Source organism: Scleropages formosus, chromosome 12 (assembly GCF_900964775.1).
Source record: "Scleropages formosus chromosome 12, fSclFor1.1, whole genome shotgun sequence".
In the NCBI taxonomy this organism is placed as follows: Eukaryota; Metazoa; Chordata; class Actinopteri; order Osteoglossiformes; family Osteoglossidae; genus Scleropages; species Scleropages formosus.
In genome coordinates, this window is record NC_041817.1 from 9,788,962 (window position 1) to 9,811,932 (window position 22,971).

Genomic DNA, 22,971 nt, shown 5'->3' on the forward strand with positions numbered 1-22,971 from the left:
ACAAGAATAAAGTGAACTGCGCATGCGCGGTGGATAAAGCGGAGTATCCCGTAACCATTTCGCTCTTCGTGGATCACATACTGATTGGAACTTGGGAAAGAGCAGACCACTTGAGCATGCGCAGTGAAGGAAGCGGAGTGCAGAAGGTCTCGAGTGATGCGATGCTGCGAGTATTTCGTTCTTCGTTTGTGGTCTTGGCGCCTTCTAGTTGCGTTATTACAAGTATAAGCATACTGGAATCGGTCGTATGGCGCCAGGCAAGAGACACACTTTAACGATATTGGACAAGGCAATAACAATATACAGAAAGAAAAACAGTCACCGTGGAACAGGGTTCCAAACACACGCGAGCACGAAGCAGAAGTGCAATTTGAAATGCTGTATATTTATTTGTGCAATTGACAATGTGGAGACGATGGCATCGTCCAAAGAGCTTTCTTCAAATGTAGACAAGAATAGGACATGAACACGTGGTTAATCTCACAGATACGTCGCTCGACCAACCAAGATGTATTTTACTACAAATGTAGCAAAACCAGAACTTTTTCGACGTATTATGCGCTTTATATTGTAACAACCTGCGTTGCTGTGTTTGAGCGGGAAATGTGTTCATTGTAATTGGTTGGCGTTTGGTGACGTAGGGAAATATAAGGGGGTGAAAGCGGCTGCCAGAGGGCAAAAGAGAAGAGAGTCTCGCGGCGCTGCGGAGATTGGCAAGGCTGGCAGGTCTCGGAAGAAACGGGGTCCTCGGACCGAGAGCATTATTTCCCTGGTGCCGGTGTTCGAATAAATCGTTCGAGATGAACGCTGCCTCTGCGTCCTTATTCGACCTATCCAAACCCACGGCGCTGTGCGCCACATTGGTGTTAGCAGTGGGATGGGGCAGGACCATGAGAGGCTGGATTCGGGAGCAACTGAACACCGAAGACGAGGAAGGAGAAATTTGCGCGAAAAAGAAAGCAAGCGGGACGGAAGAACGACGTCCGGTGAAAAAAGAGCCTGCGAAGGTGGCGGTCGAGGCGGGGGGGAGCTGTTGTGAAGCACGGATGTCCAAGTGGACCCCGGGGAAGCGCACGCTGTGGCGGAGAAGAGCTGCAAGGTGCCGCTGGAGGGGCGAGCAGGTCGAGTCGGGTCTCTCTGCGCCCACGGTATGAGAGGCAGGAAGAGGCAGCGGACCGCCGGTGAGCGGCTGCTGTACAAAGTCGCCCCGCGCAGAGCGACGCTTTCTCGGGGAGGTCGGATGACGTGCTGGACGTCGCGGAGGAGCGTCGTGCCCCGTCGTCTGTGGACGGGCAGGATTCCGTGGCGGAGCTGAGGGAACCCGCCAACGCGAATTTGCCCGCGGAGCGAGACTTCGCCGCTTCATCATGGGAAAAGCGCCCAGCCTGCCTGGCGCCCCAGCGAGCTTTCCAAAGAAAACGCGCATGCAGGAAGGCTGCGCAGGGAGCCGGTCTCCCGAGCGTCGCGACAAGCAGGGCGGCTTGCTCGGGTCCTCCGCCGAAAAATGGCCGAGCGGCAAGACGACCCGAGACGGAAGAGGGGTTTTCACCCCCGACCACGAAGCTGGGACATCTGTGGGGCAGGCAGCAGCGGGGACGCCGCTATTCTTTTTGACGGGGGCTCTATGTAACGACCCGCGTTACTGAGTTTGAGCGGGAAATGTGTTTGTTGTAATTGGTTGGCGTTTGATGACGTACGGGGAATATAAGGGGGTGAAAGCGTCTGCCAGGGGGCAAACGAGAAGAGAGTCTGGCGGCGCTACGGAGATTGACAAGGCTGGCTAGACTGGCAGGTCTTGGAAGAAACGGTCCTCGGACCGAGAGCATTATTTCCCTGGTGCCGGTGTTCAAATAAATTGTTCGAGATGAACGCTGCCTCTGCGTCCTTATTCGATCCATCCAAACCCACGGCGCTGTGCGCCACAATATTTTTTATTTCATCTTATTGTTTTTTGTGACTAGCGGTATTGGAGGAACATGCGGTGCCGTGTCTACTCGTGTCTCCTGTACAGTACAGCGGATCTACCGTTTTCCACAGCAGTGAGGAACCGTTCGTTTTCCGTTTGTTCCGTTCACTTCACTGCTACAATGAACGTTCAGCATTCTGAATATCATCTGACATGTTGAAGAATAACTCTGGGATTTTTAAAAATACGTATGGCTTTTTTTTTTGCTATTCATAGTAGCGCCAACTGTAGGAAAGGGGCATTCAGTTGTTAGTTATGAACCCCATCCTCATTATTTGAATCAATAATCAATTCTGATATAATGAACTTTCCGTGTAATAACACACATTTTCAGAACCGCTTGTCCCATTCAGGGTCACGGGGAGCCAGAGCCTAACCTGGCAACAGAGGGCGTAAGGCCGGAGGGGGAGGGGACACACCCAGGACGGGACGCCAGTCCGTTGCAAGGCACCCCAAGCGGCACTCGAACCCCAGACCTACCAGAGAGCAGGACCCGGTCCAACCCACTGCGCCACCGCACCCCCCTTTGTAATAACACTTATGGCAATTTTTTTTTGTTTCCCTGTATTTGATGAGGGGCAATTTGGGAAGCAAAATTTTAAAAAAAGTACTGTATTGATAGCACGATTAGATTAGTATTTTCCTAAATATTTCATAATTTATTCTGTAAAGCAGGTTTTACAGAAAGCATGCTTATAAAACCTTCTGTTTGGGATGAAAACATTGACTCTTTTATTAAATTTGCGCCAGATTTTGGGCGGAGCGCGGTGGCGCAGTGGGTTGAAAGGGGTCCTGCTCTCTGATAGGTGTGGGGTTCGAGTCCCGCTTGGGGTGCCTTGCCTAGATCCCGTCCTGGGTGTGTCTCTTACGCTCTGTATGTATATATATGTTTTGGGTTTGGTATGCTGGGGTCCGTCAAATTAATTTGGAAAAATACATTTTATTACAGTTTTACACTTTATTTAAGGTGTGATAGGTTTCAACAGAAATGCACGCATCTGCTACAGATACTGAAATTTTTTATTAAAAAGGGCTAAGGAAAAAAATCCAAATTTCCAGAGTTTCTTTCCAGCACTAATAGAAGTTCAATACTACTGCTCTATTAAAACTGAAAAGTATAAATCAAGGAAATGTACAAGTTCTTAAACATGAATATGGTAATATATAGGGTTCTTGTCTTACGTGACTTTTATCTAAGTGTACTTTTTGTTGGCAATATAATCTGGTTGAAAAACACACGATAGACTGAGCATGCGCTGAGCGTTAAGCGGAATATCCCTTTAACTCCTCCGCCGAGGAAAAATGACGTACAGGTTGGATCGACTGTTCTAAAAAGCAAGATCCACCGAGCATGCGCGGTGAGCAAACGGAAGCCTCCCTTTAATCCCAGTTTGGGGTCTTCCAAGATGACGTACATATTGGCACTGTACTGTTGCGGTAAGATGCATGCTGACAAGGAAGTACACTTTTTTTTTTTTTAAGACACGCGGTCGTGAGTGAATAAATGCTCGTTGAATGTTTGCAGTTAGATACCAGGTTTTTTATGTATAGACGGGGCATTGACATTCATTCAGTGTTATGTAATGAAAACAATGCAATCAATTATCTTCTATTTCTATGACTATGTATGTGCATGCATGTATATTAGGTTTTATTATGTACTATGAACCTCGGTGCAGCAAGTGCTAGGGAACAAAGTAGGTTTGCTTCATGTCCGCAGCAGTATGTCACATGTCTCCTTCTCAGAGTCAATGTAATGCATAAATTGTACTTTTGCTGAGATGTACGTCGCTTTGGACAAACAAACAAAGCGTCTGCTAAATTAATAAATGTAAATGTATATATTATGTATGTGTGCATACACACACTGTAAAAAAGGTGAACACAACTGAGTTAACACGGTCCGAAAAACGAAAACAAACGCAGCCAGGCTGGAGAAGGCTGACATTTCGTTTCGTCGGCAGGCGTGTAATTTGCAGGCGCTCCCTTGCCGTGCGGCTCCAGCAGTGGACGTCGGATCCGGAGACCCGTCGCTGCGCGCTCTCGCCAATCAATGTCGGCAGGGAACGCGGCGCGTTCGGGAAGGTTGGTAGATCTGTATCTACGATCATCATGTGCGAACCGATGGAGCGATCAACCCCACATAACCTGAGGAACTGGTCTCTTTTGCGCACGTCATTGCTCCGAGAAACCAGATATATATATGTCATGGTGCAATGGGAACGGAGCTGTTACACCATTAAACACACACAGACACAACTGCTCAGTACAGGCCATTTAATTGTGCAATGGAAATGGTACTTGCATCATCATGCATACATGTTACGTTGGAATTTTGTGTACTGAAGGCACACTGCGCGCACACACACACAGCAGTGAAAGGCTCTCCAGTGCAGCTGGACCCCTTGGTGCACACAGCCCATGTGGTCCTGGAGCCCCATCACATCACCGTTGTCCTGTGAGCTTCTGAGCTTCTCTACAAACATTGCAAGTCCCCTCGCACTGAGCTGAATAATAATAGTAATAATAATGGAAGATGCAGAGAGTGCGTTTTCAAACGGTGAATGCTTTCGCCCCCCCCCCCAGGGAGACCATGTCTGTGGAGGATGCTCTGCAGACGATGCTGGATGGAGGTGGGCTGCAGACGGAGCACTTTGACTCCTTGCCCGAGACGGTGCAGCCCGTGGTCTTGAAGAAAACCGTGTGCTACATCGTCTGCGCCGTCATTTTCAATGAAAAGGTGCCCGTGCCAGCAAGGCTCCGGATTACGGCTGTAGTATGTATGGTTACAAGATTAATTCAGTGCAGGTAATTAAGAGTGGGGTGGATTCACCCATGGATCACATAGCAGCTGGCTGTCTACGCTGCTTATACAACTTACAGCTTATCGAAAAGATCTGTGTGGCAGTAAAGACACTAAATATTTCCAGGCCTGCAGGGACACTGCATATCGGCGATCGTTTTTTTAACGTGAACGCAGATACGCAGATCTTTGTTTTTCAGATTTGCAGTTGCAACTGGCATAAAGTGCTTTTTTGCGCATTGCCTTTTTAAACAGGATGTTCTAATTCGGAATGCGTTGCATGTCTGTTGAAGTTAGTAGGTGAAACAGATGAAATCACGTTGAGTCTCGTTTGTACGGGCAGCCCCCGACCGTGCGCTCCATCCCGGGTCATATTAGACATACAGGCTGTGCTTTGACAGTTGTCTCTGGGTGTGAAGTACTTTGTTGTTGAGTGCAGTTGGGTGTATTGTACACCAAATGGTGTGTCATTGTGGAGAAATGTGTTATTCTTATATTTAAGAATACACACACACTTGCTGAAGCCACTTGTCCTGAACGGGGTCGCGGTGAACCGGAGCCTAACCCGGCAACACAGGGCATAAGGCCGGAGGGGGAGGGGACACACCCAGGACGGGACGCCAGTCCGTCGCAAGGCACCCCAAGCGGGACTCGAACCCCCGACCCACCAGAGAGCAGGACCTGGCCAAGCCCACTGCGCCACCACACCCCTTATTTAAGAGTAGCAGAAGTCCTTAAAGTCAACTTTATGGTGATTCCCACAATATGTCTACGACATACACAGGAGTGAAATAGCGTTTCTCCTGAACCGTGGTGTGAACATAGAGGACAACATACAGTTCCCTATTACTACTACACCATGCTAGTAATACTTCTATACTATATAAATCATTTAAATACAATATAATACGTAAACTACAAAACTAAGAACACTCTGGGATCAAGTGCAGCGATATGTTCCGTCTAATAAATAAATAGAAATGTTAAGATTGTACAGGAAGTGGTGCAAAAATGTTTTATGTATAGAATATCTGTATAAAACAAATTTATATTAACATTTATTCATTTAGCAGATGCTTTTCTCCAAAGCGACATCATATATGTCATACATGTCATAGAAAATACAATGTGTGCATCACATCAGGAGAAAGAAAAACTTAGATGCAGACGCGTGATTCTTAAGTGGAGTTTCTTTCCACCTTATGAACCAATGTTCATCACACCAGGAGCCGCTTAAAGGTTTATCCGAATATTGACGATTCCTGATCACCTTCCTCATAAATTAAATAAGGTATTAAAAAAGGTGTCAGCAGAACAGTCAGTGGCATAAAAAAGACGGTCATTCTGGATGGTGGGTGTGGGTGTGGGTGTGGGTACAGGGGTCGGAGTTCAAAGTCGGGGATCTTAAAGGTGGTAGAGAGTTCCGGATCCTGACAGCTTGAGGGAAAAGGCTGCTGCACGGTCTGATGGAGCTGCCACGTATCTGACTTTGGACAGAAACACGTCCCTGCCCTGCAGAGCCTATATCGTGACACATTACTGTATTTGCTTTATTTGAAACAATGTGAAGAATTGCGAGAGCTTGCAGCACGGTGACCAGTACTGGTGTGTCGCACTTGTACATCATTGCCTGTACAGTATTTTTACTATGAAACCCTGAAATGTCTTTAAAGCACCTTTGGCTGTCCAGTTATGTATGTAGATAAAAAATAAATCAGAGAGATGCAGCATTCAGTAACTGGTTTTTTTTTTTTTTTTAAACTTTCAAGTTGCTTTTTAAATGGAAATACAGTAGTTTAAATGACTTCTTTTCAAGCTGGCACCTTATAATCAAATATACTATGATAATACCTCTATAACAGGTTAATACAGTTTTCGAATGCCTTCAGTAACGTTTCAGACTTTGCAACAAGAGCTGTTTGTAGGTAACTTAAGAAACTGCTTTCAGCCAAAAAAGATGTGGTTTAACCCTTCAGGGAGAGTAGTGCCGTTGAACCCTTTCTTGCAGTAGATCATTGTTCCACCAGGACATATTCCAGAAGAATTAAATTACAAATTGTTTTGTTAAAAATTTATGCTAAGGAACTTAATGTGAAAATAATGGTTCTGCATTGCACTGGTAGCGTAGTGCTTAGAGCTGCCTCTGCACCGAAAAGGTTGCAGGTTCGATTCCCACCTCCAGTTGTAGTACCCTTAAGCAAGGTACTTGCCTTAAATGGGTCCAGTAAAATTACACAGCTGTATAAATGTAAATAATTAACGGATTTATAACTTACGTGAAATAATTGTAACCTTAACATTATAAGTCACTTTGTAGAAAAGTATCGGTTAAATGAGTAAATGGGAACGTCAATGCTCTCTCTCTCGTCACTTGCGTTTGCAGAATGAAGTGCTAATGGTGCAGGAAGCCAAGCTGGAGTGCCATGGCCGCTGGTACCTGCCCGCAGGCCGCATGGAGAGGTCCGAGAGCATCGTGGAGGCCATGAGGAGAGAGGTGAAGGAGGAGGCTGGACTGGACTGCCAGCCAATCACCTTGCTACTGGTCGAAGAGCAGGGCCCCCAGTGGATCAGATTTGTTCTTCTGGCAGAAGAGACAGGTTGGCTTCATATCCTCTCACGTCGTCTTTGCTTTCTCCTAAGGAACAGCGGGTGGCAGACACCTGAAGGTTGTTGGTTCAAGCTGAGACGCGACTCTAGCAGTGTCCGAGTGAGGTATTTAATCCGAATTGCGATAGTAAGATAAAAAGTCTGTTCGGATACAAGATTCCCCTAATGAATATAATTTATGCATGCATGTATGTATGATCTTTGGAGAAAGCATGCAGAGAGGAGCACTCGTATTCCTAACCCTCGCGGACAACGGTTCTCACCTTGCGTACGGTACCGGGGCGAAGAGAAGAACGCATTCGGCGAAAGACTGGTCCGCTGTAGCGCTGTGCCGCTCCAACAGCTCCCCGTGAGGCTCTATGAGGAGTGATCACACCACTGGGGTGTTTCAGCGGTGCTTGTTTACACTCCTTTAAAGTGCAATATGTATTTCTTCCTACTGATGCATCTGTACTTCAGCACGGTCTTCCCTCTCCTTAAAGTAATGAAGGGTTTTTCAAGTATGAATAAGGTGAATTCTCATAGATGAGAAAGTATTACTGTTACTTTCAATGGTAAAAAATTGTGTTCCTGAGCTGCAAAACTGACACCTAATTGTGCTAAGATATATTAAAAATCACATAATGGAAAGTTATTACACATGAAATGTAATCTGTATTAATTCAACCTTTTACTACTAATAAATGAATAAGAACTCCTCGTGCCGTCGAACGGGAGCATCTCAGGAGTGACTCGACATGCTTTTGTAAGACGGGCTACGGCTCTTCACCTTCTCTTCTCTCTCCCTCCAGGAGGTTCTCTGAAGACGGAGGCAGAAGCTGACAGCGAGTCCCTTCAGGCTAAATGGTGGGACCGGGAGAGTCCCCTTCCCCTGAGGGGACGGGACATCCTTTGTCTCATTGATGCTGGCTTCAAATACGTGAAGAAGCCCTGGTTTCCCCCAGCCTTGCCCATAGACGTGCCGTGCCACACCGTGTGCCAGAGGCTGCTCCTCACCTTCAGCAGCCCCGGCGGAGAGCTTTGGGTCCTGTCGAGCGGTGAAGAAGAGGACCCCCGCCTCCCCGTCGCCGTGTCCGACAGGGCCCTTGCCCTCACGTGGACCACCCAAAGGTTGATGCGAGAGTGCATGCCCTCTTCCTTTCGCAAGCTCCGTCTGAAAACCTGGGGCATCCTGGGAGTGCAGCACAACGGAAGGAGCCCTGGCAAGACGGACGGGGTGTGTTTCAACACGCTGGTGTCCGTGGAGCAGAGCGTGCTGGGCGACGACGCTAGCCAGCCTCCGTTTGTAGAGAACCCCAAGTTCCGCTGGCACAAGGTAGACAGTCCTCAAGCGAGAGAGAAAATTGAGCAGAGACTGTCGTCTGGGTCTGTTATTCCGGTACGTAGTTTTTTTTGAACAAGGACCCAAAATCACGACGCGTAGTGCATCGCAAGCCGTAGTGGCATTTACCACTGCTCACACTCACCCCTCGCTCCCCCATCTCAGTGCAGGAGAAGGTGCCGACAGGAATATTCTCAGCCGTCGCCTTCCACGGCCACAGAATCCAGCGCTTTCTTTTCGGTCTACAGACTCTTGTTTAATGGGATTATTTTTACAGGATGATGCTATTCTAGGATGCAGACTGATGTTAAGTGGAGACTCGACTTGGTGGCTTTGACGTTTTCACAGTGACAAATTGTTTTTGAAAAGACTGTCCAAAGAAAATGCTGACATTTTATATAGATGTGACACAATCTGCTATATAGAGGGACATGCATAGAGTAACTGAATATTACGTAAGGGATGCATTCAGGTACACAACGCACATGTGGAATAGCATAGTGTCCTACATATTTTAAATTTTTATTGAAGATTTTCAATATTTGCACCAAAATAATTCATACCATATTAAAATGTTCAATATTTACTTTATTAAAATTAATATACAGTACAAACACAAAACTACACAACATACCAGGGCAACTGGTAGTGTAGCGGTTAGCACTGCTTCTTTTGGACCCAAAGGTCACAGGTTCAAATCCCCACTCTAGTTTCAATACCCTCAAGCAAGGTGTTGACCCGTAATTGCTCCAGTAAAATTGCAGTTATTTACCCATTTATACAGGTAAGTCGCTTTGGAGAAAAGCATCAGCTAAATGAATAAATATGTTTTTAGGAAGACTTTCAATCTGCTCGTATTTCTAGAACCACCTGCATTACCTTCAGTGTAGACTGAAAGCATTAAAGATTAAGGTAGCTTCTACAAAAGTTTAAAAAGTGAAACAATTCCACAAGATGCAAATACCTCAAGGATCCATTCACAAATGTGACAGATCCACTTACCTCTGGGGCCAGAGAACCTCAGCTTTACTCACAAGAGCGCTTTTCCATTGGGTTGGTTTGTGGTACTCTGATTATTGGTAGTTTTTGCTTTTCAGTCAATTCTGCATCGAGGACCTAGTTTTTATTTCACACATCTTATGATTCTCAAGGGCACAATCAATAATGTAACTGACAAATCAGCGCTGTTCCACTATCAAACACATTATTCAGATAAGGACCCTATTGATATGATCACACTAATCCGACCTCACGTTACTGTGCACCAATGAATGAGAAAATTAAAGGGTTTCCTAGGACATGACAAAAACAAAACTTGTACCAGCTACTACCTTTAAGCAGCAGAAAAATACTTAGCATTGCAGTGTTTTTCTGATTAATCCATTTCACATTTAGTCAAGGAAAAAAAAAAAAAAACTTGGAATTTAATGTTTAAACACAAGAAACTATATATACTGTATATAATTAAGTATTCAGTGGAGAGCAGAACAGAACCACACTTTAACCAGCATTCAAATCAGCTTTCCCAAAATAAAAACATAAGGACAATCATTTACTCAGATGCATGCAAAATACTTTGATATCTGTACACATTATTTCTTCCCCCACAACATTTGACCCAATATAAACATGACCTGACTGCCATAAGAATGTAGGAATTTTTTTTAAATAAATAGAAAAGATAAATAAAGATAAAATGTGATCTGTATGGATTATCATATGCAAGACTACTAAAAACTAGGTCACATAAACAGAAAATCTTTTAATTCACACCAGTGAAGTCTTTTCTGTCCCATAAATCTGTACCAAAAAATGTGCAATGACATCACTCTTTTAAAGCTTTCAGAAGCACTTTGTCCAGGAACTCAAGCTGAGTTGTCACCTGTAAGAAACGATGAAATCATGACTGCTGGCTTGTGTACCCGTGACACCAGCTGAAACAGCAGTCCTCTTTACCGGTGTCACTGGTCGGGCCACCGAATTCACTCCCTTGGTTTACGACGTTTCAGTGTCAGCAAGGCCCATAGGACAGAGTGTCAGCACTCTTCCACAGGATGTTTGACAAACACGACCGCAGCCAGTTCCTTACAGAACTCTTCCAGGACTATAACCCCTTTCAACAGGGCCACGTGATCCATTCTGCAAGTTCAAAACATGACAGTTATGGAACATGTAGCAGTACAATCATCTCATGCGCAGCAGCGTCCTGATGTGTCAGAACTTCTACCAACGCAATGAAAATTTACAACGGACAATTTGGCCATTGCTACAACTGACTATTCCGCAGGAGCATTCAAGATTACGTGCCTGAGCCAAGCATACCACCCCATGATTTGAACACTTCCTTGACATCTGAACTACGAATGCGACGATGTGAATTTACAACCACCGCCTTACCCATTTCCCACAATCTGTTCAGCTACGTTGGCATGAAAACGCACGCGAGCCAGAATATCTGGCAACATTATGGTTCGTCTCTTACGCTGACTCAGACTCCAGCCCCATCAGCTGCTTCCGAATGTGCACAAGCTTCTCGGTGAAGTTCGGGATGTGCTGGATCCTCTGCATCAAATCTCCTATTACCTACAGGGAGTGAGAAACAGACATCTGGAACCATGATAGGGAAAAATAAAATGTATCGGCACTAACCGTACTGGGTCAGGGATAAACCCAAAACGGATGACATTTTGGAAACCAACAGACAGCAGCCAACAGGAAACAGGAGGAAGGATTCAGAGAAGACAAACGTCCCTCTTAAACAAGCACCGCTGAAAAAGGTTTCTCATCTGGAAACAATGGCTTTTAGGAAGAGTAGCATGAATGAAAATCCCAGAACTGAAACATAAGCTCTGTGAGACCTACAGGGGAACTTGTGTGTGCAGAAGGGTAACGTTAAAAGATGTAAACGTGCCTGGTGGCTCAGCGGGTACCGCTAGTGCCTCACAGTGCATGGTCTGTGTATTCAGACATGGGCTGGAACTCCTATAAGCTTGTCCGTTCTCCCTGCGTTTCTGTGGCTTTCCTCCGCCAGTCAAATGATGCGTTTCACATAAATTAGGAAATCTAAAATTGCCCACAGCGAACATGTGTGAGGGAATGCATGTTACACTGCTGTGCTGTACAGTTGGGTGAATGACTGCAGGGATTTTTCTGCAGTCCAAGTGGCATTGTAAGTCAAGCTGGACAATGAGATCGTCTAAATACTGGTTGATAAACAAAATAAATATGGGCAGAAGGTGGAGGGAAGGAGCTCACCCTGACAAGTACAGAGAAGAGTGAGCGGCTTCTCGGGGCCAGGCTGATGTAGGGGTCCAGCAAGTACTCGTGCAGGTGGGGGTGGGGAAAGGCAGCGAGCCGAGACAGCACTGAGGTCACCTGCAGGTTCAGCTCGTAGGGCTGGTGCAAAAGGAAGAGTGTGTTTTAGCAGAGACCCTCACGCTTGTGCTCTAATGTTACACAATCTCTACCCTGGATTACCTGCTCCAAGATGTGTGCGATTCTGTCAAACAGCACTTGTAGGAAGTGGCCTTCAAAGAAATCAGAGTTCACAGGAAGTGGTGCCAGGGGCTCGGGAAACTGCGGCCACCCCCACTCCAAGGATAAGGCCTTACACTCTTTATACTGGAGAGGTACCAGTGGGAGACACAATCAGGTTTATATTCTGATGCTAAATAGAGAACATCCAATTAAACAAGAGGACTTTCAGTCTGACACTCACCAATTTGTGGGCATCGTGTATGTAAGTTTCATATCCTGCTCCCTTGACATACTGAGATGTTTTTGCTTCTTGTGGAACTAAGCAAAGGAAACTGGAAAGTAAAACAGAGACAAACAAATCTCATCATCTTAAAATCTATACATTTGTGTGACAAACATGTGCAAGGTTTACATCTCAAAACAGTTATAAAAGGTGTTTTATACATCATAAGAATTAGCTGAGCGCGCTTAACAACGTGAAAAAAATGAAAGTTACAGCGAAACAAAACAGCGCACACAGTGAAACAGGCAGAGTGTGTGTGTAGTGGTCCAGCATGGGGATTTATGAACATGATTCTGGTCCTAAAAATGGATCTTCTATTTTATGCTGAACTGCTGAAATATAAAATTATTATAAAAGAGGAAAAACGAATAGTTTAATTTCCTTTGCACAAAAATATGCAAGCACAGATGCCGCAAAGACCTGCTGAGTGTGGAGTTACATGGTAACTCTCTAAAAGCACCTGTTCACAATGTTTGCCACTTGTGTCTCCCCACTGGGATGACCCAGCTCACAGCGCCGCTCTGGGAAAGCTGCAAGTTGACGCGAGTGCTCAAAGTCGGACTCGAGATACATGTCGGTGAAGAAGGGGTCCTCTTCCAGCTCTCTGCTCAGACATACAGGAAACACAATCATCTGGCATAACATACCCCACATGTATACCTCACGCCCTGTACCGCAACCTGTAAAAATTTCCTGACACTACTATTTCCAATCTGTAAACATACTTAATATTGCATATTTAAAGCATTCTTCCACACACACAAATACTTACAAATTCAGCAAATGTGAGGGTAACTCAAAAGGTGTTTTCAACACAGATGACTGTTGGTAGTGAGTATTAACACATTACTATCACTGTCTGTATGACAGGGAGGGACAGTGGATGAGGGCAGCAACGCACTCGGACTCCTCCGAGAACTCCGTGTCTGCTAGGTGGCGCTCCTCGGCCCCGGACCCGCCCGACGGCGAGGGTGCAACGTAGTTCCGTTGGGCCAGGTTTCTCAGGACCAGGTTGAACAGAATGTGCTCATGGGACTTCTGCAGGAGCTCCTCAAAGAAGCGCAGTGTGGCGATGCTTATCTGAAAGACAGAGCAGAGCATCATCAGCTCTTGACTCCACTCCTATGGACAGTCCATCCTTCTCTCTCTCTCTCTCACACACACACACACACACACACACACACACCGTGACAATGTTTACATAATACAGTCGCTTAACAGGCCAATGAAAAGGCATATTTAAAATAACACATAAGATGAAACATAAAACATGCAAAATAATCTATTTTCACTAAACATTCTGGTCTACGCGGTGGCGCAGTGGGTTGGACCACAGTCTTGCTCTCCGGTGGGTCTGGGGTTCAAGTCCCGCTTGGGGTGCCTTGCGGCGGACTGGCGTCCCGTCCTGGGTGTGTTCCCTCCCCCTCCGGCCTTACGCCCTGTGTTACCGGGTAGGCTCCGGTTCCCCCGTGACCCCGTTTGGGACAAGCGGTTCTGAAAATGTGTGTGTGTGTGATTCTGGTCTACATGAGCAGTTCCTTCTTTCATGAATCTTTTATTATTTACTCTTTCAGAAAAAAAGTTCACTTAACATGTTTAAAGACATAATAAGGACAAGTGGACAAGTCAAGAGTCATTTGCAGTGAAAAGTGTACTATAGTCATCGCTGTTGCATGAGATGCCAGTTGATTAAAGGACAATCACATGCACGTTCACTCACACACACTGAGCAATTCAGAGCGACCTGAAACACGTCTTCCCAAACGTGTAGCCATGAGGAACAACTGTGCAAACACGCCGGAGGATATTTCCGGAAAACATAATACGCACTGCCTCCTCAACTTTTGAAAGTGTAGGGTGCGGGGCAGGATGTATCGCAATTAACATTTATAATTTTTGTTAAAATCTCAGAGGAAAGGGTGTTTCAGACCTGAGACTTGAATTTTGTTTCAGTTCAACTTTTATAGAAAGCTCTTTTCACCAAGGTGATGGAAAACTAAAGAAAGTTCAGGATACGGTACAGAATAAAATACAGAGATGCAACACAAAGTAGCAGCAGTTATGTATAACTATACAATAATAAGCTATGGGGGGGGAATTCAACTGCAAAGAAGGGGGGAGAAATAAACCTCTGGGGGGGTCCATGTACCAGTGGCTGCCCACCTCATCTGGTCATTCTAATGTGGTCACCTGCTTCACTGCAAGTTTAAATCGGAACACAATGTTCTGGTATACTACTGGTGAACAGGCAGACTGACACCACGCTGTACCTCATCAGAGATGTGGTTGCAGTGCTCAATGAGATGGTGGCGCAGCGAGAAGGTCTGAGGGCTTGCGCGGTGTTCGAGGTCCCTCTGGTCACCAAGGACGAAATGAACGAGCTCCTCCAGCAGGGTGGGGGCACTCACATGGCGCACAATGCATGACAGCAGGGTTGTAGTCAACAGCATACCTGCCTCCGACCTGTGGAACAGGGAAGCAATGAGATGCACAGGTGGAAAGAGCCCAGGAGTCACAGTGACTGCAGGTACTTACATCTGGAGTAGCTGAGGTTGCAAGACTGCTGCAAACCACTGGTGGTGAATGGCTTTTGCCAATTTGACTGACAGCACCTGCAAAGGTCAACAGATCCAAGTCTTGAAGAATGGAAAGATCAACAAAAACAGTATACCAGCTCACAACGTTACCTCACTTGACAACGAAACACTTGCACTCAAAACGCCAAGCTCAGTGATCAGATGGACTCAACAACCCAAGCATCCAGTTTTCTCATCTCTCAGAGTCAATGGAAACATATAAACACGAGGTGAGGATCAGTCAAGGCAAAGGTTCACATTCAGAAGAATAGATCAGACTGGGTCGAGCCAACGGAGGAGTGAGAGCGAGGTTGAACTGTTGTTTTGGAGAGGTTCTTTATGCTGAGGCTGTCCAACTCACCATTTGGGCCTCCTTCACCAGCTGGTTGCAAAAGTCCAGCCAGACAAGAAAGTCCTCTAACTGTTCCCTGCCAGGAAATGAAGCATCCTCATCCTGGCACTTGGGGGGAAAGTGGGTTCTGCACAACCAGAAGGGTACATGCATAAACAACCACAACAGTAAACACAAGGACCTTTTAAAAATTTAAATATATAAACAGTTATCATTGTATGTACTGTACTAACTTTGCGATTCAGACATTTCAAACCAGCCATAAATCAAAACAGTATTCCACTGAAATCAGTACAAAGTTAGCAGGATGAAAAATGAAACGTATGCAACTATTCTAGGATGACTTACTGTCCTGAGAAAAGAAAACACGATATCCCTGTAGATTACAAAACACAAGTAAGAGTGTTTCCTATTTACTGCAATTTTCACCTGAACATAGTAACTGAGAAACCATACATTCAGTCTGATAAAGCTCAGAAGAATTGTTATGAGGAATATTAATGGTTTTATGAAGGTCTACCTACTATCTACTATTCATCGATCTGTTAAGATAAAAAAAATCAACTGGACTGGAAGCCACAGAAATGAAACTGTGTACATAATACTGCCTTAAGTGTATATTTATATTCCTAATATCAAGTGGCAAAAATATCTCTTGTGATGAACTGAATTTCTATTCAAATCCTAACATTCAAAATGAAAGTCCTTCTTACTGAAGCAAAGATGGTGCAGAAGCTACTCTCTAGAAGTGCAATCCGATGCCATGTGCTGTGACTGTGTAGCACACATGGAAAAGAAATCTTGACAAAGACAAACCGGTAGCGGTGCTAGACGTCAAACAATCACAGTCCACAAGTGGCCCTGACTTAGTTTGAGCCAGGTAGTACCCCAGTACAAAGCATAATACACAATACATCTCACCTTAGCAATTTAGGTTACTGGGGGTCCAGCTGATGGCATTAATTCACCATATTACAGGTGGTCCCTGATTTACGATGGGGTTACATTCAGCAAAACCCATCATAAGTTGAAAATGCATTTAATACACACCACTGCGTGACAGACAGAGGTACGGATCGCTGCCACTCCTCAACAACACGAGAGAGCATCGCTCCGCATATCACTTGCCCGGGGCAGGGGAGGGGGGGGGGAAGAAGCAGATTTCAAAATTCAAAGTACGGTTTCTACTGAATGTTCATCGCCATCTTACCATCGTAAAGTCGAAAAAATCGTAAGCCAAACCATCGTAACTTGGGGACCACCTGTACCTCATTGGACCACTTAAACTTGTTTCTATTCTCTGTGTAGGAGCTACATGGCTGGCCTCCCACCTCCTAAAAGCGCACACATCCCCCTGCCTCATCAATCCATCTCACCAAACTCACGTGGTAAATCTGAATTGTCCCTCGGTTAAAATCAGAAAGTTAAACTGGAATGTGCCACATTACAAACTGTGGCAAAAAGGCGTTTCTTTCCACTTAATGTCTCTCATACCTTCTCTTAATTTTGGCCCCACTTTACTCTATAAACAAGGTATTCCATTGCAGTCCACAGCACAGTGCTCAACGCAGCAGAATCTCAGCTCAGTCGAGAAGCTGCCGTTTCTGCCCAGTCATATTGTGGTGCCACACTTCTCACGAAGAGACTAAGACAAAGCCGTGCACCTCCACGGACTCCCACCTCCACTCCATCTGGGGAAAGCCGTAGATATCGGCAGGATCCAAAGACGAAGGGATCAAGCTGTAGAGCTCGCACAGTCTCTCGGTCACCATTTCACACAGTCGCGTGTTCTCAGCCAGGCTCACTGCCGTCCCTTCGCCTGGCAAGGCCACCAGCAGCAAGAGACCCTCGTGGGCCTTTAGTGCAACTCTGCTTTTCTGTACAAATGAGAAATCAACAGCATTCCGCTCAAAGCTGCACATGCTACTCCACCGCTTTCATCTTTCTGGAATGAATGGCATTTCCCTGATCTGGTTTCTCCCCTTGTACCATATGGTGCAATGCTTAAGCAGCGCTCTGGCCATTTCTCATCATGGCTGTGCACACCTGGCTTCTTGTTAAGGCTACTAAGGCATGGATGAGGTCCGTGTCATCAGAGACATGCTGGGACTGCTGGTCTGGGTCTCCCGCCTGCGCAATCTCACAGGCTGTGCTCTCCTGCTGGAGACCAGAAGGCACTTGTCCTGCACTGGAGGTCCCACCATCAACCTGTGCCACATCGCCCCTTGAGGTAGAGCTCGGGTCACTGCTGGCTATAGCCTTCTTCACCTAGAGAAAAGAAGGAAAAATTGAATCACGTTAAATATTCCATAAAGATGCCACATATTTCTTGTTTTCCCACAGCCCCGAGAAACACTTGAGCAGCGTATGCTTCGGACGCTTTGAAGTCACTTATTAGCTGCCTCCAACCAGACTCAGTACTACTGGTTTGTAGTAAACCACTACTCAGAGTTAGGAGAGGCTTCTGTCTCTGCTCTCACCAGTTCGGTTTGATCTCAACATTTACATTTTTTTTTCATTTAGCTGATGCTTTTCTCCAAAGCAACTTACAACTATTTACCCATTTATGCCACTGGGTATTTTTAGAGCAATTTTAGGGTAAGTACCTTGCTTGAGGGTACTACAGCTGGAAGTGGGATTCAAACCTCTAACCACTACACTACAGGTTATGCAGGGTGCGCAACATGCAAATGAATGTACAAAATGTAATATGGTGTGCGACAAACAGGCTACAGGGTGCGGGCCGAAGCCCATCAAATTCCCGAGGCTGCATTCTCAAAGTACCTCCAAGATGTAACTGAGCACGTAGGGATCCTGTTTCAGCCGGGAGCAAATGACTAAAAGGAACTGGGCCTCCTCTCTCTCCGTCTGGGACCCAGGCCGTGCGCAGAGCCGAATCATTTTCTGCAATTAGGCAGGAGAAAAGAATGCTTAAACAAGGCACAGGGGAGCACTGCAAGAGTCAGAACTGGAGCAGAACCTGTACATGCTCAGTAAGCCAAAAAAAGCCAACAATTAGCATTATAGCACATAAGAGTATCCGCCGATGATATAAATTTGCTTGCTTACATTTAAGTCTAATTCCGAGAAACCTGTAGATGAGGCGTTTGGCCCAGTTGCAACATATTCCCTACCTGGACTGGCCTGTAAACATTGATAATGTGAAGCACTGGCTGCTGGATTTGTGCAAGGAGCTTGGAGAAGAAGGCAAGAACTTGCTGGTTCATCCCTGGGGGGTACTGTGTAGTGTTGAACAAAAGAACAATAATCACAAACTGCAAACATAATCTATTCACTGGACTACACAGCTGGTTAATTCTGTGCGATTTGTGAATATTTTCATGTTTCCCTGACAAAAAAGTGGAAGATAATTCCGGAAGAGAAACATGCAGCGCCTGTCAAAGCGTCGACACACAACCCAACTTTGACAACGCTAAATTCACTGAAAAAAAATCAACATGAAAATGGGGTGTGCGTGTGTGTTCTCTGCCTCAGGTGTCTGTACCTGTGCTTTGGCTAAAGTGCAGAGGGTCTCCAGAATTTTGTGCTGTAGGAGGTATTCCATGCAAGGGCCCGTCTCTTCCGACTCCTGCTGCCGCTCCTCATACACCAAGATGTCCAGCATCTGCCTCAGCCTCCAGGGGATATCGGTGTCTCTCGCAGGAATCGTGTCATCTAGGAACGCAAGGCAGCTAAGCACACCTGCACTTCGGAAGCTGGGTTTTAAAGACGGACAGGACACCTCCGACCACCTAAGAGTTACACAGTCAGCACATGCAAAAACACGACCAGAACAGGGCTCCGCGCGTCTTCGAATTCAGCCAAGCGGACACGGCGCCTCTCTCCGGGGTCAAGCTGCATCACAAAAGGTGCAGAGCAGATCTTTTCGTAAGCTGCGCGTTTTTTCGCGACAGCTGCTTCGGACTTGATCCGAGTTACAGTACACCGGTTAAGCGTATTCTACAATCACTTTTAATTCTGTTGAAAGGTGCTGAGGCCTCCGCTCATAGACACGCAGGCTTTCAAATCCGTCTCCAGAACAGCCCAAATTTACACCCACCATGACGGTAAACACGTTTAATAACGGCTCATTAACAAAAGGTTATTTATAAAGATGCTGTCCAGCAGAAGCAATGTGGTACTTCTGTCCATTACTTACACCGAACACTTATGATGAGATGGAAAAGACAACAGAAGGCACTTTGTGACTCCGACTTCCACAAATGGAGAAGGTAAGGGAGACATTAACTTTTAAGAAATTAAAGTGCGTCTTTGCTCACCTGTGCTCTCGATGTAATAATTGGTTATCCCCTTCCAGTGTTCCACAAAGGACTCCAGTAAATTTACTGATGGCTCCCTCTGAAATAGATGCAAAGCGATGATAACTGGTCAGAGGTGGTGACGTTATTGTACAATTTCACACCTGCTTAAGAGTCCGTGCACCAGCTTCCTGTAAGGTTTCGAGTTGAAATTAGAATGTTCACGCTTACCTCATATAAAAAGCTTTAGAGCGCTCCCCAACCTTCTATCAGTTTCTTCCCCACCTTGCAATTGTCCTTCATCTAACTCTGATCTCTTAGCTGTTCCTTAAGCTCACCTACAGTCTGTGGGTTCAGGCCTCTTCCTCCTGTTACACCCCGAACTGTGGAATTTTCCCACCCAAAAAAAAATATTCTCCTCTGGGCCCCTTTAAATCCACTACTAAGTCCCACATGTTCAGAATCGCTGACACTTTTTCTCCAAAGCGACTTCCAATGAGCTCTACGTAGTGTTATCAGCCCACACACCTTATTCACCACGGTGACTTACACTGTTAAATACACTACTTACACTGGGTCACTCATCCATACATCAGTGGAACACACTCTCTGTCACTCACACACTGTGGGGGAACCTGAAGAGCATGTCTTTGGACTGTGGGAGGAAACCAGAGCACCCGGAGGAAACCCACGCAGGCACGGGAAGAACATGGAAACTCCACACAGACTCAGTGGGTACTGAACCCATGTCCTCTCGCACCACCCAGACACTGTGAGACAGCAGCGCTACTCGCTGTGTCACCCCATTTACTTGTCTGTTACCTGTATAATCCTTTAAATTATTTTCCTGTTTTAATTCTGCTGGTCTTTTGCAACAGTAATTTATTATAGTACGATATACATCTTTTTACTGTGAAGGACTCTGAAAAGCTGCTTTTAAAAGCACTATAAAGTTTATTATTATATTAAAACAAGCAGTTCAGAAAATGTGTGTGTGTGTAATGTTGATTATTTGGCTGATACCACACTCTTACTCTTGTTTACCCTTTTTATAGCAGGGTATTCTTACTGCATTTACCTCATTCAGGGTAAGTACCTGGGTCACGGACACAACAGCACACCGGGCAACTTCAGACTACAATGGGAGTCATAAACATTATTGCACCTGCTGTGTGGGGGCATTGCGCACCATGGCATGTGGAGGGAGGTCATTTGTACGCAACTTGTTTCAGCCAGTGGTCCGTTCGTGCGACACTCGAGTCGAGTTTGAGCTGATGGCTCGAGCCAGCAATGTTGCCTCAGCGCGCGGTGTTTATCATTTAACTTAAGGGGATGTTCATAGCTGCACGCACTTATGTGCAGCACACAGCTGCGTTCTCGTTCTGCCCCAAGTGTTGGTAATGCACTAGATAAACACGAATCCACGCCGTCGCTAACTCTGACGACGTGTCAGCGGTTCAAGTCGGGTGAAACACACGGACACGGAGAGTGAGCGCGAGCGCGACGAGGTACGAGCGCCCTCCTCCTCCTCCTGTAAACAAGCCGGACCAACCTGTTCTAAGTTCCACGCCGAAGAAGAGTGGTGGCGGCGGCGGTGGAGCTAACCGGCCATGCCCACACTTCCTCCGCCTGGTTTATTCGAATCAAAGGTCAGGTTCAATATGAAAATGAGCGAACAGCTACACCGGAGCGCAGCGCGCAGGCAGTACAGAGTAGGCCTCGCCTCGCCTCGCCTCGCCACGAGAACGCGAGCGCGAGCGCAGCCCCACCACTCACCGCCTCGAGCGCCTGTTGGAAGAGCGCCGTAAGCCTGCTGAACACGTCCATGGCGCGCGCACTCCTCGCCCGAGCGCCGCCGCGTCGTCACGCACATTGATTTATCCGCCCCGTTCCGCGCCGTGTCAGTCAGGAAAAGTGCTTTTAGAAACGAGTCGAAAACACTCGTTCCGTGTCGGGGCGCCCTTGTTTATCCGGCTGTCCGTCGCAGCTGGTTACCTCACGTTAAGGGGAGTGTCTTAAGGGACAGGACGGACGAGGCGTGTTTAACACTTTCAGAGAAACAGATCATGCCGTTTAGGATTCGTCAGCTGTGCTTTGCACCAAAAGCAAGAACACGCAGAATCGGCAGTGAAGTTGTAGTGTAGTACGAGAAGCATTTAGATGGTGATAGAGCTGTACAAAATTCAGAATTTCTCCAGTGGATTGTCAGCTGACGCGCACACCGACATACATAGCGCGTATAACCTAACCGGCTCACCGCGTAACGTCTCCTGTAACCGGCCGTATAACACTAAACAATAGTAGCACATGCCATGATGGATGTTTGTATAAAAAAATACTCTTATTACTCATAAAAACAAGGTGGCTAATAGTAACACTGTGAGCATATATGTGTGTATGTAATTGTATATGTAAGCATATACCATGTATACTGTGGCGCTCTGGGTTCGGATGGGGCAAAGACAAACGCGGCACAAACAGCGTTCATAATGAACGTTTTACTAAAACACCGACACACGGGGAAATGGGTCTCTCGGTCCGAGAACCCCATCCCAGCCTGTCTAGCACCTCCAAAACTTTCTCCACCTTCTACTTGCCAAATACGGACACCGCTCTATTTCCCCTTAAGTCCCCCCAGTGGTTGCACTTTATTTACATCTTTCCCATAATGCAACTAATCACAATAAACGCATTCCCCGCTCGAACGCGGGTCGTTACATTATAATTAGTCGTGAGATTTGAGAGAGAAGGTGTGTGTCAAGTACACTGAGAGCTGTCTCTAATCATGTTCCAAGTTCATTCAGCTTTCAGCTTCATTCAGCTTTATCCATGCAAAGAAATCCATTTTCCTTCATATGATATTTCACCATTTTTAATTTCTGCGAAGAACAGTGACAATGGCATTGCTGGTGTGAAGCCCAGATCGCACCAAGACATCACTGTACAGTACAGTATATATAGTAGGCCTATGTTTACTCTACACTTACCGTGAAACTAATGAGACCACTACTGATGGAGAAAATGATCAATGATCTATGATCAATGACCACACACACACACATGACCAGTGAAATGAAATTAGTAGAAATTAAAGTAAGAGAAAGGATCAGAAGCCACCACTGAAATGTGGGATTTTGTGAACATCACTGATGAATGGATAACGCTGAGAATCCAGCATGGGTTTATTGATCAGCTAAAGAGGAGCTTCACTAAATCTACATCAACAGTCCTGTCGTCACTTCAGTGTTTGCCAAAGGGGGTGAACTTAGCAGTCTTTCTGATGTAGAGAAATACACATTTTCATTTCAAAATCTCTGCATTAAACTT

At 45.9% G+C, this 22,971-nt stretch overlaps 2 protein-coding genes across 4 annotated transcripts; one reads left to right on the forward strand and one right to left on the reverse strand.

Moving 5' to 3' along the window:
• Window positions 1–3,362: 3,362 nt before the first annotated feature.
• nudt18 (nudix (nucleoside diphosphate linked moiety X)-type motif 18) lies at window positions 3,363–9,618 on the forward strand. Of its 3 annotated transcripts, none has more exons than XM_018744142.2 (5): window positions 3,363–3,403; window positions 3,931–4,051; window positions 4,553–4,706; window positions 7,153–7,366; window positions 8,168–9,618. In XM_018744142.2, exons 2-5 carry the CDS (start codon window positions 4,020–4,022, stop codon window positions 8,770–8,772), a joined length of 1,005 nt encoding a protein of 334 aa, XP_018599658.1. In that variant the 5' UTR covers window positions 3,363–3,403; window positions 3,931–4,019; the 3' UTR covers window positions 8,773–9,618. The 3 variants fall into 3 exon arrangements, with proteins under 3 accessions (XP_018599658.1, XP_018599657.1, XP_018599659.1); XM_018744141.2 differs by lacking the exon at window positions 3,363–3,403 and adding an exon at window positions 3,458–3,663; XM_018744143.2 differs by lacking the exons at window positions 3,363–3,403; window positions 3,931–4,051 and having other exon boundaries at window positions 4,654–4,774.
• A 405-nt stretch (window positions 9,619–10,023) lies between these two features.
• Window positions 10,024–21,634, reverse strand: fhip2b (FHF complex subunit HOOK interacting protein 2B). Its single transcript, XM_018744140.1, has 17 exons — window positions 21,421–21,634; window positions 19,666–19,744; window positions 18,891–19,060; window positions 18,520–18,624; window positions 18,170–18,289; window positions 17,432–17,653; window positions 17,066–17,262; window positions 15,395–15,512; window positions 14,993–15,069; window positions 14,728–14,920; window positions 13,359–13,537; window positions 12,918–13,061; window positions 12,416–12,506; window positions 12,175–12,318; window positions 11,953–12,093; window positions 11,180–11,280; window positions 10,024–10,836 (listed from the first exon to the last, which is right to left on the reverse strand). Exons 1-17 carry the CDS (start codon window positions 21,469–21,471, stop codon window positions 10,734–10,736), a joined length of 2,235 nt encoding a protein of 744 aa, XP_018599656.1. The 5' UTR covers window positions 21,472–21,634; the 3' UTR covers window positions 10,024–10,733.
• Window positions 21,635–22,971: the final 1,337 nt, after the last annotated feature.